Consider the following 17,206-nt stretch of genomic DNA (forward strand, 5'->3'; position numbering starts at 1 on the left):
ACACTCAAGGTAGGAGAGCAAGGGACAGGCTTTTATTTAGAGAGAAAGTGACAGGACAGAGCTCCTGGCTAATGCCAGGAGGGGACAAGGGAGTCCGTGGTGGTGCGTTGTCTAGGGGTTTTATAGGGCAGTTGAGGATTTTTGGGAACGTGAGAAAAGGCTTAGGGGTGTGGACTTGTTAAGTGGTCCCTAAATATTTAGAATTAACTTAAACTTCCTGCTCTGATTTCTCCCTGGGATAAGGTGTCTTGGTCTGGGAGCATATCAAAAGGCCGCCTGCACAGACCCCAAGGTGGGCTGAGGTATTGTCTATTTGCTAAGGAGTAAGTTAAGAATCTTACTTCTTAACTTCCTGGGTATTAAAATGCAATCTTATCTTTAAGGTGGAATCCTTCCTGCCTTTTGCCATGTTGTTTACAGCTGGGCCTGCATGCTAAATTAGTTGCCCAGTTTGCAAATCACCTCATCAGGTCTGAAGGAGGAGAGACAGCACATAGGCCTGGGCCTTTAGCATGCTAAGGTGAACCTTACACATAATTACAGATGATTAGCATAATAAAAACATGTGCTACTCTTCTTTATCTGGGGAGTATTAACTGATCTCACTGAAGAATGACTCTAGAGCTGAATGCTTCACACAGAGTTTTGGTAGGGGGTTTCCTTGCATGTAGTTACATTGCTCTGACTGCAAACATTCTGCCTTGCTTTATCCGGAGGTCCCCACCCTACTCTGGCTACACCCACGGTCCCTGTCTCACTAGTATATTGTTCCATGCCACAGACTTATTTTTGTGCTAGAAGCATCCTGCTTGCAAAAATAGTGTCATTGGCTGCCACCGGAGGAAAATTGCGCTAGATAGACTGTAACATCATTAAAACAAAACAGAGTTCAAAATATGTTTTCTGTGGGCTACCAGCAGGATCTGTTACTCTGCAAATATCGCACCGGGAAAAACTTGTAAACGGTGCCTCCTGGTCTGCAGCGGAGGGACTGGGACACCGCGGGGCTCAGCGAGGCAGGAGGCGGCGGATGAACCGAGGTGACGGAAAGCTCCTGGGATTTCTGCCCCGCTCTGTCCTTGCACACTGCCAAGACCCCTTGATTTTTGATAGATTTCACATCCTCGCCCTCCACGCTTTAGTGACGCAGGGTCTCCCGCCCGCCTTCAGGGACAGGCTGAGCCAGGCGGGCCTCCTCCGCTTCCCGCTTGTACTGACTGGGCAGACGACGCTGCGCCCTCGGCCTGCACCCCGGCGCTCCTCTCCTCCCGGCTTCCCACGTGCCGGGCGTCCGGCAGGGCGGGCGGGGGCGCCGAGCTCGCCCCGCCCCGGTCCCCCCGCGCCCGCCCAGCGCCGCCACTGGCTCGCAGTCCCGGGGCCGCCGACCAATGGGAAGGAGCCAGGTTCCCGGCGCCTCTGCGATTGGCTGTGGACCGGAGGCGGTGGCCGCGCGCCGGCCGGGCGGGTCCCCAGCGCGGACCGGCGCCCTTCGCGACCGCTGCCGCCCTGGGGCCGCGCGCGGGCCTCGCCGAGGTGGCGGCGGAGACGCGGGGTCGGAGGCCGGGCGCGCCCCGCGTGGCGGATGGAGTGGCCGGGCCCGGGGCGCCGGCGGGCGGCCGCTCTGCTGCGCGCGGCCCGGGTCCCGCGCCGCTGCTGGCTCCTGCCCACCGCGCTGCTGTGCGCGTACGGCTTCTTCGCCAACCTCCGGCCTTCCGAGCCCTTCCTGACCCGCTACCTGCTGGGGCCCGACAAGAACCTCACCGAGAGGCAGGTACGCGCGGGGGCACGTGGCCTGCGCGCCGCAGGCGGGGGGCATGTTTGGATAAAAAGGGGGAGCTGGCGGGTTGTGCTGCGGGTGGGGACCCGATGCAGAGCGACCCGCTTCCCGGCGGGACCACCCCGCGCCTGCCCTGTGCGCCCCGGCAGGCGGGTGTTCGGACACGCGGCCGGCGGCCAGAGCCGGGTTTGCCCCGGTTTTAGCTGGGAGGCTGCGCCCGGAACCCGCTGCCCCGGAAGGGCGCTCGCATCGTTGCCTCTCATGCTTTTTCCTGCATCCGAGCGGTCGATCCTCAGCTACGTGGGGAGACCTCGGGGAGCCTCGGTTCCGCCGGTGTGCAGAGTGACCGAGAACACAGCCCACGGCCAGGGACTGGCTGGTGGGTTTTCTGGATGTGAGCGTTTGCGAGCAAAGTGCGTCAGAAGGGCAGTTGTCTACTTTAAAAATGTGTTTAGCCCTTAAATAACCTGGTTAATCTCAGCTCTTGTTCTTTGAGGAAGAAAGACATTATGTTAACTGGAAAAGGAATTAAACCCGGGGTGCTACCCCAAAACCTCTCCCCCGAGCAGGACGAAGGGCGGACACGGAGGCGTGGTGTTCCTTTCGGGAACCTGGCACATGGTGCCTCCCTGACCCGCCACCCCGTCCCCGTCCCTCCTCCTTGCCCCCCACCCACGCACTGCTTCCCGACCCCCGTCCCCCCTCCCCCTGCCCAGGTGCTGTGAGATTCCCCTCCCGCCCGAACTTACTCCTCTCCCAGGGGTTTTAGTCGTCACTCACTATTTGAGTCGCGATTCACTGTCCCCGCATAACAGGTCAGAGCAGGATGGAATTACTGGGCTTCCAGGTGGCTGTGTGGCGCCCCCATTTTCAAGGGCACTTGAAGGTCGGTGTCGAGTGCTGGACCGAGGGTCTCGCCTCTGGCAAGTGTTACCCAGCGTCGGACCTTTTACTCGTCAGTCTTTCGGACCCCCCCGCAGGGGCCGCCCCAGTCGCTCCTTACCCCTTTGCACTTTAAAGTGGGTTAAGAACAGTAATAAAGTGAAAAGGGCCAGCTCCTGTGAACGGAATGGTTTTAAAAGAAGGAAAGTACTGCAGTGAACGTGAGGGGGGCTGATGTGGACACCCGCAGCCCTGCCGAATCCGATGCCGGGCCACCGAGGCAGAAAGGGCGCTGCCGGAGGGCTGCTGACAGCCGGTTTGTGCAGCGTGCCTGCCGGGGCATCAGGCAGGGGGGAGCACGCAGCCAGTGCTGGCACCCGAAAGCCGATCTGCTTTGTCACGTGTCCTGGGCAGAATGCCGCTGTGTGATATGTCACCGTGCTCCCTCTCTTATCAGAGGACTTTCTAAGGTGAGTTAAACATGTTCAGAGTGTAGGAATAGAGCAGAGGTGCAGGCCCAGTCGTATTTGCTGATTGTGTGACAGAAACAGCACACTTAGGGTGGTGCAAACTGGACGAGGAAAAGGGCAGGGTTTGGAGAGAAATCTAGTGGTCTGGAAAGGGGTATCATCTGTCTCCTCTACCGTTTTTGTTTTTGAAAAAATTGCACCTGTTCTGCCTGATCTCAGGGCTTTGCAGAATTTGACTCTTACCTCCTTGACAGCCCCACCTCCAGCTGCACCCTTCTTCCCCGGGCCCACGCTCCGTTCACGCTAACCTTGTAAGTGCTGATTTCAAGTCTCTCATCTACCAGCCTGTTCTTGAAGATGTGATCTCTGCTTGGAATGAGCTTCCCTCACATATTTAATGACATCTGTTAGCCTGTGACTCTCGTCCTTGAAGGTCCATCTCAAGGCAGCAGCTCTGTATTCCTATTTCCCTGACCGGGAAGGTGTGCGTGTGTTTTCCTCACTAGCTTCAGAACCGGAGAACAGAGGCTTGATTTTTTTCCTCATTTTTTTTGTTTTTTGGTAATTGCCATACAGCTTGAAAACAGTGTTGTGCAGATATATGCTTACTAAATAGTTGTTTAAGTGTAATTTGGTTCTAAAATAAAGTCTAAATCTGGTTAGAGTAAGCTTAAAACAGAACTCTTTTCCCATGACTTTGTGTATCTCAGAAGAAAGCAGAGACCACCTCTGATCCAAGGAGCTGTGCAAGGCACCTTAGGATAAAATCAGTTCCCTTTGCTCACACGGTGGATTCTACCTAAGATAAGGTATTGTCCAGGGCGTGGAAAATAGGAGTCCGTTCTATATTGTACATCTTTGCAGGAAGTTTCCCTTCCTGATTCTAAGTATCCATTAAATGGGCATTTTCTGGTGTAAGTTTCTTCTGGGAGGCACTGAAAGCAAAGGGCTCTTCCAGTGGCTGAGCTCTGGAGACTGCGTGGTCTTCATGAATGCCCTATAAAAGCACCTCAGTCCGGGTTGTAACAGCTGCTGCAGATGTTAGAAGTAACCCTGGAACATAGTAAATGCCAGTAAGTTTTCTGAGTGAAGAAATGAGGCATTGTAGTGTGGTGGAGGCAGGATGTCCAGGTTCAGGTCCTGCCTCTGCCTCCCACTAGCTGTAATAACTCTGGACAGTTCACGGAACCTTTCTGCAAGGCCTGGTTTTCTTGGTTGTAAAGTAGCGTTTACCTCCTCGGGCTGCCTGGACGACAGGAGAGAATCCAGGTGGAATGACTGGCGCGGCGGGGAGCACGCCCGGAGGTTTGAGGTCCTGACGCGGTGCCCGCGAGAGCAAGAGTCCTCGGGCTGGCCTCACAGGAGAGAAGGCAGAGCCTTACTTTGGGTTAGGAGTAGAGTTAAACTAAGTATGAACACTTTAAGTTGGTAATTAAAAGGATGAGGTTTATACAGGTAAACTTCTTAGTTCATCAGCTAGGGACAACCATTGCTGACAGATTCTTAACATGCCTAAGTACAGACAATGTTCCTGCAGTGAAGACAAGTCCCAAGGGGCGTGGAGGGAGACAAGAGAACACGGGTTTTGAGGGATGCGATACAGAGGGTATTAAAGGGCCCATGTAATGGCCAGCGGCTTTGTAGTGTGCTGGGAAAAACGTGACAGTGAAGAAACAGGCCGTCAGTCACGGGAGGCAGTTTCCGACTTGAGGAAAGTAGGAGAATGTCAGTAAACCTGCAGGCAGGGAGGGAATGGGAGACTGTCATGGGGGCACAGCTGGGACAAGGCTGGAGGGAAGCCTCCTCCTCACCCGCCTTGGTTTTCTCCTGGGGCCTCTCACCCCATGGTTGCCTCAGCCACGTGCACCTTGTTCCTCATGTGCTAAAATTTCCACTTTTGAGTAAAATTTGTTTTTACAGTTTTTTCTTCTTTCATCTATGTATTCATGTATAAGACAATTTCCTGATCAAGTCAAGGTTACTAAATGATTTACAGACACAAATTGAACCAAAGTCACTTTTGGTATTCAGCCATTCAGAACAGAAACCAAGTCTGGAATTAATTTCAGATTATATTTTACTTTGATAGCTGTGCTGTGCCCTGGCAAGACATTTTACAGCGATTGTTTACTCTAATTCTCCTCGAAAACTTTAAAACAGCCCACTGTATTCTTGGTTGTACAAAGGTAAACATGAGAGAGAGGAAGTCGCTCTTGGTCTTAGATCGTCAAAGTCTGGGCTTAGATTGCTTATCACGAAGTGTTAGCCAGTTACCAGGACTGCCTTTTGGAAAGCACACGCAGCGTGGGGCCACTGACCCAGACTTTGAAATGATATTTTAAAAATCCTCTTAACATATATCCCCAGCGACTTGGAGACACTGGGGGAGGTGTAAGAGGAGGGAGAAGTCTCCCGCAGTGACTGTTCCTGGAAAAATGGGGGTGGCAGTTGAATTACTGTAGTTAGACATACTGTCCAGGTGATTTGTGCTGTGCTTTGGCTTCTCAGTCCGCAAGTCTCCAGACTGTTTGGTAAAGTGGGGTGAGCTGTGGACATGTACTCTGTCATTTCACCTTGCCACAGGCAACCCTGTGGTGTAGGTCTTACCCCCCTTTTACTGATAATGAAGGTGAAGGATCAAGCACATGGCTTGCCTGAGGGTTTCAGCCCCAGGCAAGTTCACTGTGGACTCGGTGAGACTGAGAACTGAACGTTCTTGAGGTACAAGGGTCTGTACTGGCTTTGTTCTCCCAGCGCCAGGGGGAGCACGAGGGCCCTGTCCGCACCCAGCGGTCTGCAGGCCCGACATCCACCCGGTCTCTGCCTCCGCGCAGAGCGCCGGGCTGAGCTCTGTGCAGAGTGACTGAGTCGGTGACCGCTTGTAGCTGGCGGGTGTGGCAGCGGTAGCCTAGCAGCAGGCCAGTCACACCACCGGCTAGTCTAGGGGCCCGTGAGGATCCGCGCCATCGGAACTTGCGTTCTCCCCACAGCCAACTAAAAAAGCCCACACAGGTGATGGGACTGAATTTCCCCCTGAGGTCTTCATGGTGCAAAGCTTGATTTGCTACTTAATATTTCTACTATATCCCAATTTAAAAAATACATGAAAAAAAGAAAACAGCAAAAATGCCATTTTCTTATTACAGACAAGCAAAAAGGACATCAGTGTTGCTGAAATCCCACAGATGGTTACCCTGTCAAGCCTGTTGGGCAGGTTTACCCTCTTTACTTATTGCTGTGCCCCAAAGAAATGAAACCTAAAATCAGAGAAGCCAATTGAAAGTAAGATCAAGGCTTCCTCACTTTGTGGCCACAAGAATGGATGATGATCCCAAAACCTTTATTGAGCCGATGTTTCCTCCAGACAGTGTGCTGGGGGCCACCTAGGCTGCAGGGAAGAATTTATTTCCGAGGCCACCCTTAAAGAACCTGTGAAGTGATGGTTCTCAGCTCTGGCTCAGTTAAAATCTCGCCTCAGGGGGCATGAAGATTTGTAAAGCCCCTCGGGAGACGCGCAGCCGCGGGCAGGGGCTGGGCTGCGAGGGCACCAGGGAGGCCGGCTGCAGGCGGTGGCTCCGGGTAGCCTGGAGGGCTGCTGCGCGGCCAGGCACGCAGGGAGGGCTCCCGGGGTGAGCGTGCCCCGAGTGCCGCCAGGGTGAGTGCCGAGGATTTGGAGGTGTGGGGAGCATCTTCCCAGCAGTCACGGGGGCTGGTGTTGGGACGGCTCTGGCTGGTAAGGGTGAGGCACTGGGGTGCGGGCAGGCTGTAAGGACAGCATATTCCGGGCCTGCTGCTTCACCGGCGGCTCCGTCCTCTGCCAGGTCTTCAATGAGATCTACCCGGTGTGGACGTACTCGTACCTGGCGCTGCTCTTCCCGGTGTTCCTCGCCACCGACTACCTCCGCTACAAGCCCGTGGTGCTGCTGCAGGGCCTCAGCCTCATCGCCACGTGGTTCATGCTGCTCTACACCCAGGGGCTGCTGGCCAGCCAGTTCCTGGAATTTTTCTACGGCCTCGCCACGGCCACGGAGGTCGCCTACTACTCTTACATCTACAGTGTGGTGGACGTGCGGGTGTACCAGAGGGTCACGAGCTACTGCCGGAGTGCCACGCTGGTGGGCTTCACCACTGGCTCTGTCCTGGGGCAGATCCTCGTCTCGGGGGCAGGCTGGTCCCTGTTCAGCCTCAATGTCATTTCTCTTACCTGTGTTTCTGTGGCTTTTGCTGTGGCCTGGTTCCTGCCCATGCCCCGGAAGAGCCTCTTCTTTCACCACGTTCCTTCCACCTGCCAGGGGACGCATGGCCTCAGGGCACAAAATGGCGGCATCGTTACTGACACCTCAGCTTCTAACCACCTTCCTGGGTGGGGGGATGTGGAGTCAAAAACCCCTCTCAATACAGAGGAGCCGGTAAGTTTAGCCTTAAATGTGTTATGGTTGCTCTGGGGGTGCTGGGCCAATGCAGACAGGACAGGACACCCCACTCCCCGCAACAGCTGGACTTGTATTCATTTAGATTTCGGCTTTATCCTGAGTTGGTTCACTGGTTCATTCATTCGCTGATTTGCGATAAGGTGTATTTATATTCGTGAAAACAAATGTATTTTCTTACCCTGGAGTGGATGACCTCGGAAGTCAGACTGGCCCCACATTATATGGCTGGTGGTAAAGTCACAGAAGCCACACCAGGGCCTGTCCTCTCTTTCTCTGTCCTCCTCCTGTTATGTAAAGAAAGCTCCCAGAACATTTTGCCAAATGAATAGATGAAATGATTCCAGTAAATGATGAATATCTGCTTCCAGTTTGTGAATTGAAGCCCAAAGTAGTCAAAGATAAGTTACCTTCCTCTTCTGTGTGCTAGTAATGATGACCACTGCAGAAGAGAATCACAAGAGGCGAACTTAAGATGATGAGGGAATAAATATTAAAAGTGTCTATGAAACTGTCTCTTAGAAGAGAGGTAGGCATCAGAGTCACCCATCCATCCATCCTGCCTAGCCAGGAAGACTAACCGCCTCGCCCAGTCACTCACCCTTTTTTATAAAAGCTTTTTATCTTCCTGTCTGGTCAGAAGCTGCAGGGTTCATTCCAGTCACACAGAATCAGTCTTAGCTTTCCTGGGACACATCTGGAAATCAGCCTGTTCACATTCCAGGTCTGCAGCCAGTCTGCCAGTCACAAAACTGAGCTCCGTGAGCTTGGAGGGCTGGCGGGGAGCGAGGGACCAGCGTGAAAGCCGTCTCTGGCTCTCCACCCGGTCACAGGGTCCCGGTGTGGCATCTGGGTTGCTCCTCTGCCTGCCCTGTTCTCACTCGCGGTTACCAGCTGGAATCTAGGTTATCGTCCGAACGAGCCTGGGGTGAACTCATCATGGAAGTCGCCCTGGTTATTAGGGCGCCGGTGGGCAGCATTAGGCAGACCCACGGGGTGAGTCGGACTGAGGTGCTGGGCCCTCCGGTCTGTTAGAGGATTGGTGAGTCCCCAGAGGGTTGGTGGGGGAGGGAAGAGAAGTACAATTATCAGATAGATCTTGTGTAGTAAAAAGAGAGAAGATCGTGTTTTTAATGTTTCAAATGTGTTAAGGCTTTAGCTAAAATCAATATGTATATAAAGGCACACACATATGTACACATATATGTCTAAAACACTAACATTGGACATAGTTCTGAAGATATTTATAGACCAGTGGGTTTTATATGAGCATGAGTAAGAAACATAGTAAACAAACATTTTATAGAGCAACCAGTACTATTCATAGGTATGTGTATGTTTTGTAGGTAACTGAAACAAAGGTTTTACAACACAATTCAGACACATTCCAATTTATTTTTTAGATCACTGCCCACTAAATCGGTCTTATTACCTACTAACAAGCTGTAACCTACAGTTTAGAAAACTCTGTCCTAGACCAATTTGGTATTTGTTGTTTTATGGATACACAAAAGGTGTCAATACTTGACTTGCTGAAGCATTATAAACCTTTAGACTTTGTAAGTGATCCTAAGCACAGGTCATAGAAAAATCAGAGCATCTTAAAGTTACAAGGGGTCGTAGATTCTCAAGACTCTCAAGTTAGAGAGAAGGACTGGGCTCAGATTAGTGGCTTGTGCAGAATTGCCCAGATGTACTCCTAAGCCTGATTTAAGGGCATATATGACCCCCTTCTGAAAGGGTGACAACGTGGTCAGACCATCATGTTGTGTTCAAGTCAGGCCTATAGCATCACCAGCTCTGCTGCCGACACTGTATGGTGGGCGGTGCTGCCTGGCAGCCGTTTGCGACTGAAAACTCCCGCCTTGTGCGTGCTGCTTCACGGCGACGTCCCCTGTGGTCCCTTTGGGCCCCCTCGTTTTGCTTTTACATGTTGCCTGTGCTCTGAGCAGGACTTTGCTAGAGGAGACCTGATAACGCTGGAGCCAGAGACGCCTCCCCGGTGCCTGGAGTTCGGTGTGACTTCACGGGGGTGGTGCGCAGCTCAGTCATGTCCTGGTTCACTCGTCATGAACGCGGCAGCCTTACCACTTCGCTGTAATAGTCATCGTTCCCATTATATGAATACTGGGCGATATAAAAGCATAAGGAAGAAAACGAAATCACCAATCACCCCGCTGCCGGGTGGAGCTCTGCCGGTCAGGTCTGGCCTCTGCGCTGCCCATCCTGCCCACGGCTGCTTGGTGAGCCTGGGAGCTGGTTACAAGGCAGCCTCCCGCTGACAGACTCGGACTGAAACGGGGTCTTACTGGCTCTTGTTACCGGTGCTTCCGTTGCGTGGGAAGGCGTGGAATGTCATCTCCCTGGACGGAAGCACTGATCTCTGACCATCTTTCTACCTTCACTTCGTAGACGACACATCCTTTGCTGGGTTGATGGCTCGGGGCTGCGGGAGTGTTTATAGGGCAGTTAAAACTTCGTGCCACAATGTGCTTTTTTCCACAGAGGGAGTAAATGTAACTGCTAAGAAATGTGCGTGTGTATAAGAATAAGCAGGTGGTCTTTTTTGTTTCTTGAGTTTTTTTTTTATCAAGGCATCATTCATATACAATGTTATGGAGGTTTCACATGAGCAACGTTGTGGTTACTACACTCACCTGTAATATCCAGTGCCCCCCACGTGCCCCATACAGTCGCTGTCCACCAGCACAGTAAGAAAGCAGTTGGTTTTTACGAGGAAATAGAGAAAAGCCTGTCAGGCAGGAAGTCGAGCCTTGGCACCTGCCTTCGTCCGGTCGCCGTGGTGATGGGCCTTCTTCCCTTCCCCGCAGGAGCCCCAGCCGGGCCTGCTCCTGGTGCTGAAGGTGCTGTGGGCTGACTTCCTGGCGTGTTACTCCTCGCGCCCTCTGCTCTGCTGGTCTGTGTGGTGGGCCCTGTCCACCTGCGGCTACTTCCAAGTCCTGAACTACGCGCAGGGCCTGTGGGAGAAGGTGATGCCTTCCCGCCAGGCTGCCATCTACAACGGCAGCGTGGAGGCACTTTCCACCTTCCTGGGTAAGCCGTGGGTGGGGGGCCTCTTTCTGGTCGATCCTTCACTCATTCCAGATTTTCTCTCCCCTTCCAAATTTGAAGGGACCCCGAGGAGTGATTTATTTTGAGCTCTGATTTCGTAACTCGGGGGGACAGTCTATAAGTGCTCAGGTGGTACACAGCCAACTTGGGCTCTTCACTGCCTCTGGGGAGCCTAAGGTGATGGCCCTGGGGCCTGCTTCCCTGCTGTGCATTTCTCTGCCTCCCCTGGCACTTCTGCCACCGCAGGGAACTTCAAGTAGCCGCACACGGTAGCTCAGGACAGTGCTGGGGTGTGCTCAGTGCTGCCCTAAGGACTGCGTCCTCACAGAGTTCCCGAGGCAGGTGGTCATTACCTCGTTTGGCAGGTAAGGACATTGACAGTTGGTGGCTTGCCGAGGTTGTATGGATGGTAAGGGTAAAGTCAAGGTCTGAGTGCAGTCTGGACCTCGGGCCTCCCGTGCTTGCTTGCTGCCCTGCCTCATAAGGTTTGGGGATGACTTTCCCTGATTCCTGTAAACATTGGGAACCGCCCGGCCCTCGGCTCAGCCTTGTCACCAGCGTCCTTTTACCAGAGGGCACGGCACCTTTTGCATGTTCTGGACCTCCCCCCAGCTGGAGGAGATGACCCTCCTGCACACCCCGAGCTGGAGGCAGGGGCTCCCTCTGACTCTCGCCTTGGCCTTGGCCTCGGGAGCTTTTCCCTGGCGGCCTCCTGCATTTGCTTTTTTCTGCCTCCCTGCCGGCGGCCCCGTCCAGTCTCTCATTACTTCTCAGGGACTCCTTGTCATTTATTCCATCAAGTCCAAGTTTCTCTGCCTGACTTTCAAGGCTGTCTGTAATCTGAGCTCTTTTTATGAACTTAAAGATTTAAAAATGTAATGATCTAAGCTGAACTTTTAATTTATTCGAATTGTGTTTAGCAAAGTGACCAGCTACTTTGCCCTTTTGATTTGCAGGTGCTGCTGCCGTGTTCGCGGTTGGTTACATCAAGGTGTCCTGGTCGATGTGGGGGGAAGTGGCGCTGTCCCTGTTCTCCGTCCTGATCGCTGCTGCCGTGTACGTCATGGACACTACGTGCAGCATCTGGGTGTGCTATGCATCCTATGTTGTCTTCAGGATCATCTACATGTTACTCATCACTGTAGCCACGTATGTATTCTGAATGAGAGCAGCATTAGGAAAAGCTAGGACAGGATAAAGTGGTTCCTTTGTAGAGGGAATTAAATTTTCTAGTCCAAAGAGGGATGTGGGAGAAAGCACTGGGCTGTGTGTGCATTTCCAGTTTCTCTCCTAAGGGAGCATCTCAGCCGGCGGCCTTCACCTCCGCGCTCAACCCTCCTGTTGTCTCGGGTGTCTGCCTGTGATCTGCATCCGTCAGCCACAAAATACTTCCACTTGGTTGGGAAGGGGATTGACAGCACAGGTGGGAGGAGAGCCACTCTTCGCATTTCAAGGAGGAATTGTGGGTATCTGGGAAGTAATTCTTGTCTACTCACTGTTCTTTCACTTACTTATATTTTCAGTTTTCAGATTGCTGCGAACCTTAGCATGGAGCACTACGCCCTGGTGTTTGGTGTGAATACCTTCACTGCCCTGGCGCTGCAGACTCTGCTCACGCTGATTGTGGTGGACGCCAGCGGTCTTGGCTTAGAAATCACCACTCAGGTGAGATCTCTGTCTCGGCACTGAGTGTGTTACGGCTCGATGAGGGTGACAATGTCATATTGAAAGCAGATCAAAACTGCGCACACACAAAGTAGAAAGTGTCCCCCCTCTGTTGTCTCTCGGCCTCGGTTCTTTTCCACCTGTGGGTTTGGAGACCACCATTGCTTCTGATGAGACTAGAACATTTCTGAGTGAGCTAGTCAGCTGCTGGAGCCACCAGGTGAATCGGGGTCTCCAGGTTAAGCTCTTCTGCCTCCCCGCCCGTGCCGACCGTCTGCCTGGAGCGCTACACCCCATGAGTGAGGCGCCCTCCGCACCTCAGGTCCCCTCTCTCCTTTAAAATACCCCCTACCCAATACCAGCAAGTGACTCGCTGTTGGTGAGCAACCTGATGGTTCCCCCCACATGATGTGCTGAGAAGACCCCCGGCACAGTGGGGAGCCTGCTAATCAGGAGCTGTGCGTCTGCAGATGCCTGTGAGTATGTAGGGGGGCTTGCTCTGTACTTTGGCCAGATGGGCAGTGAATGAGAAAGTGCCTGTCCCTCCCCCAGCCCAGGCCAGATGACTCCTCTTACTCCCTCTATACTTACACATCAGTGTTCTTAGAATACAAAGACCCAACATTTTGGCAGCCACTAACTTTGTTTTTCCTGAAGGCATCTAAAAGAGCAGCTGCAAGAATAGATAATGTGCCTCTAGTGCTTGCTGTGTCCGGGCACCTTAGGTAGAATTTGCAGGGGTGTTGGACGGAGTGGGAAGCCTGAGTGTGAGGAGTTGTGTTGTGAGGTCTCGCCGGCAGTAACAGCGCGGCTGAGCTCCGAGGCACACCGGCGGCCAGCACGGGCCCCCAGTGTCTGGACAGCACCTCGCTGCCTCAGAGGCGGAGGGTGGGGAGCCAGAGGGGGGGCTGAGTACTTTCCGTGTGTTTCCCAGTTACCACCAGCAGTAAAAGTCTCAAGACCTCTTGGGGGTTAGGTACTTATGTTTGGGGTGGAGGGAAGGCGAGAAACTAAGTGCTTATCATCTTTAGGAATGTGGTTTAAACATAGGGAATAGCAGAATTCTGTGGGCTGTGCTGAAACTAACTGCCATGATTAGCAGGTTCCCTACAGGAATGTACTCAAATTGTGAAGAACCTGTCTCACTGACTTAGAGCAACCCTCCTTACTGTACCAGTTTATAAGTACATAGTGAGTGAAAAAGATGAAGATGTGATCAACTATATAGTCACATTAAGAAACTGGCTTAGAGAAGATTCTTATAAAAAGAAATCCTGTCATGGAATACACCTGACTTCCTCCTGTCCTCTTCTGGGGAAGAACAGAAGTTCTTGATCTAAGGACTTGGCCTGTGAGTCATAGCCCCCTGACCCAGTGTAACAGTAACAGAACGGAAGTGCAACTGTAGTTGCTACAGCATTAGCACTGGCTGATAAACACCGTGCATGATGTCCCTCCATCTCTCCCTCCCCAGCCAGCCTATAAACTAAATACCACGGATTTCATTTGGGGAGTGAAGTAACACGCACGGGGCAGTCAGGCCTCTGCACACCACGCCTGCAGCCTCTTTGTATCCTTAGCGCCTGGCACACTGTGGAAGCACCCAGACTGTTGGAAGGTTTATTGAGAAACTGAATACACCTTTCATTATCGAGTGTGTTCTCATGTATGTAATGAAACTGCGCATTTCTAATGGTGATTTTATCAACTCTTTCTCCCCCATCAGTTCCTCATCTACGCTAGTTACTTTGCACTCATTGCTGTGGTTTTCCTGACTAACGGCACCATCAGCGTTATCAAGAAATACAGTAAACAGGACGGTCCAGAATCAGGTCCTCAAGCAACTACTTCATGATGCACTGCTGACCGATGGCACGGCACCTGAGCCTGGGTGGATTTAAATTTTTTAAAAATGTGTATTTATGAATGTGCATTTCATGACTTCAGAGCAGCCAACTGACCTTTGTTCCTAGAGTTACATGATACTGTTCAGAGGAGCCAGAAGTGAAGTTTATGTCACAAATTATTTATGAGAGCTCATTTAAGGATTACTTTTTTTTTAAATTAAAAAGTGAACTTGTTTTTGAAAATCAGGTGATCAAGGGCACCAAGCAGCACATGGTGGCATATACTTGATAGCAAGTGAGTTGGGTGTTTCACAGGCCAAGTACTTCTGTGACTAGCCAGAGCTTGACCTGGTTGCACTACAGCTCCACAGGGGCCACAAGATTTCAAAGGTCAGGATGGAAGTGTGTTCTATCAGCACCTAACTGTTCAACGTAATTCTTAGGTTTGTTACTCAGAAGCATTTGTGTTTCTACCGATGAAGGTTGTTCCTATCACTGGCAATATTTGCTCTGGTTTGATGTTCAGTCCTGTAAGGAGTGTCATTTCTGATTTTAAGTTATTTAAAAAAACTCATTGTCTGAATGTTCTCAGTTCCCATCCTGACAGTTATGTGCTTGTGTAGATTTTCTTTAATACATTTTTGCATAATTCATATGCTTCCTAGAGAAGCCATTTAGTTAGAATATAGAGTGAGTGTTGAGGCCTGCTGATAATCTAAATGAAGAGACCTAGTCAGGAAACAAGTGAATTTGCTTGTCTTTCATTCCTCAGTATGAAGGGCTGTTCAGTCCATGATAAAACTTAGTCAATTGGCTAATTTTACAACTAGTCCATTTGTATTTGCATCCCCTTTTACTTCCAAAATAAAACGAAAAGATCTTTTTTAACATAATTTCATCCCTATTTCTAATTTACATGTTACTTGTCCTTATCCAAGATAAAGGTGTCCTCAGGAGTTAGATTATCCCAAGGTTTTTTTTTCCTCAGAAGTTGAGCCTTTTAAAAATTATTTCAGTGGCACAAAAAGCAGGATAGACTTGATTCCTGCATTTGTACACTAAATTTGACTGTGTTTTGGAGGGTGGAACATCTTGCATACTTGCTTAAAATAACTGTTAGTGTGATTCCATCTCCAGGGTACTTGAAAAAATGTCATTCTGTATACATTTAATTATGAAATCACTCTACCAAATGGCTGCTAGTACAGTGTATGTGAGATATGAAAAGTATTGTAACAGCCTATTCTGTTGCCTTACCATGAAAAAAATCTAGGGTAACTTTTTTAGAGTGACACGGATCAACAGTGTGAATAATAGTATCAAGATTCCAAAACTGACATAGTCATATGATGTGAGCAGGAATTCTAGAAGCAAGCGAATGAGAATCAGAACGGGTCATTTGTATTCACCTTCCTAATTAAGGGAAAGGAAAATGCTAAGGGAATGGGAAGTGATGTCATAAAAGTAGCAGCCTCTAATCCTGCATTTATTTGTGTTGCTACACAGGAAATTGTTTACTCAGAAATAGGTAGAAAAGTGGTGTTTGAGGGATCTTATTTAACTTTTTAATAAAATGAGCTACAGTACAATCAAATTGTTCATGTTACCAAAGCACTATTTCCGTGGAATTTAATTCAAAGTTTGTGGCACACAGCTGGAGCCTTTACTTATTTAAGGCAGTAATAAGTTCACCTCGTGGTGTGTGGCCATATTTGTAAAATGTTAAGCCCAATTTACAAGTTGTATGCAATTCTACAAAGAAGTGTACTTTTTATTCAATTCTATATAGATTGTTATTTTTATTAAAAAACATTTTACAGTACATTTTCCTTTTTAATCAAAATTAGTTATCTTCTGCTTCAGTGGGTTTGGGTTACATTTTAAAATCTTTTAGTAATTTCTCTTGGGACAGATTTCATGTTAAGCCTAACTACCTTGTCATCCTGTTAATTCTTCCATTGCTTTGTGATCTTTACCTTTGACTTGTCCCTCTTCTGTTATTTTCTCAATTTTTTCCTCATACCACACTGCACTGTTAATTTTTCTTGGTCGTCATCTTGGTACCTTTCAACTTTATTTTTAAAACATTCTTCCTTTTAGTAACTGAAAAGACCCACATTCCCTTAGATATTAACTGAATTTTTTAAATTAAGGAAATAAAATAAAAACAAGGGCAGAAGGTAACATCCTGTTTTGAAACTTCATGGCCTTTTCGTTCCAGCCCCATATTCTGATACGCAGGAGAGGATCGATCCTCTTGCTGTCAGCTGAGAATCATTTGATCGTTATATCCCAGAAACCAAATCAATTTTTTCTCACAGCATTCAAATGAATACCTTCCCTTTAATATCCCATTCCAAAAGCTGCTTTCCTTAAGGTGTTTCATTAATTATCATCAAGGACTTGAAAGTTTTCATGCAAAAGAAGTTTTTAAAGATAAAATTTTCTGTCCCTATAGGTGTATCCCCTGTACCGTAATGCCTTTCAGATTGTAAGCTTTCTGAGCAGGGACCATGTTTTAGCTTTCTGTTTTGTGGCAGAACACATCCTAGTGCCCTATAAATGTTGAATTATATAAATGGTATGTAATGGACTCAATACTTGCCATGTGTACAATAGCTAAATGCCCATTTTTTAGAAGTACATCAACATTAAGGTTAAAATGCCTATCAGTGATCTCTAGTCTACTGGACACTTTATTCAAGGCATTGTGCTCAAATGGTAGAAATTGGTACCTATTTGTTCTACTTGTGATGGCATCCTCCATCTAACTAATACTTTACATTTCCTTCACACGTTTTAGTTTCGACAGGGCACTTCTAAACATCTACTTTGATTCTGGAAAAGGGTCTTTTAGAGCCAATTACTTTTTCATTAAGCTGACAGCAGGGAGCTCAAGGTGTTGGGTTTGCGCTCAAAGCTGCGATACATTAGGGAGGTCACTCTACTGAGCTTCATTCTCCTCGCTGGTGGGGTGACACCTACGTCGCAGGATTGTTAAAGAACATACATGCAAGTACCTATTAGTAGGGAACTGAGAAATCAGTCCTCTTCCCCTTCCTG

General features: G+C 49.7%; 1 protein-coding gene across 5 annotated transcripts; it reads left to right on the forward strand.

Moving 5' to 3' along the window:
* Window positions 1-1,508: 1,508 nt before the first annotated feature.
* SLC19A2 (solute carrier family 19 member 2) lies at window positions 1,509-16,722 on the forward strand. Of its 5 annotated transcripts, none has more exons than XR_008994879.1 (7): window positions 1,512-1,771; window positions 6,951-7,538; window positions 10,391-10,613; window positions 11,588-11,780; window positions 11,927-12,054; window positions 12,155-12,296; window positions 14,023-14,158. XR_008994879.1 is itself a non-coding variant. In XM_057494932.1 (6 exons), exons 1-6 carry the CDS (start codon window positions 1,583-1,585, stop codon window positions 14,149-14,151), a joined length of 1,464 nt encoding a protein of 487 aa, XP_057350915.1. In that variant the 5' UTR covers window positions 1,517-1,582; the 3' UTR covers window positions 14,152-15,965. The 5 variants fall into 5 exon arrangements, 1 of the variants encoding a protein (XP_057350915.1); XR_008994878.1 differs by lacking the exon at window positions 11,927-12,054 and adding an exon at window positions 15,672-15,965 and having other exon boundaries at window positions 1,517-1,771; window positions 14,023-15,635; XR_008994881.1 differs by lacking the exons at window positions 6,951-7,538; window positions 11,927-12,054 and adding an exon at window positions 15,672-16,722 and having other exon boundaries at window positions 1,509-1,771; window positions 14,023-15,635.
* The last annotated feature ends 484 nt before the right edge of the window (window positions 16,723-17,206 follow it).

Source organism: Manis pentadactyla, chromosome 19 (assembly GCF_030020395.1).
Source record: "Manis pentadactyla isolate mManPen7 chromosome 19, mManPen7.hap1, whole genome shotgun sequence".
Lineage (NCBI taxonomy): Eukaryota > Metazoa > Chordata > Mammalia > Pholidota > Manidae > Manis > Manis pentadactyla.

Coding starts and splice junctions, on each gene's coding strand:
- SLC19A2 (XM_057494932.1), top strand. CDS start 1,583: ATGGAGTGGCCGGGCCCGGGGCGCCGGCGGGCGGCCGCTCTGCTGCGC. Junction 10,614..11,587: donor GGCACTTTCCACCTTCCTGG/GTAAGCCGTGGG, acceptor TTTGATTTGCAG/GTGCTGCTGCCGTGTTCGCG. Junction 11,781..12,154: donor TTACTCATCACTGTAGCCAC/GTATGTATTCTG, acceptor TTATATTTTCAG/TTTTCAGATTGCTGCGAACC.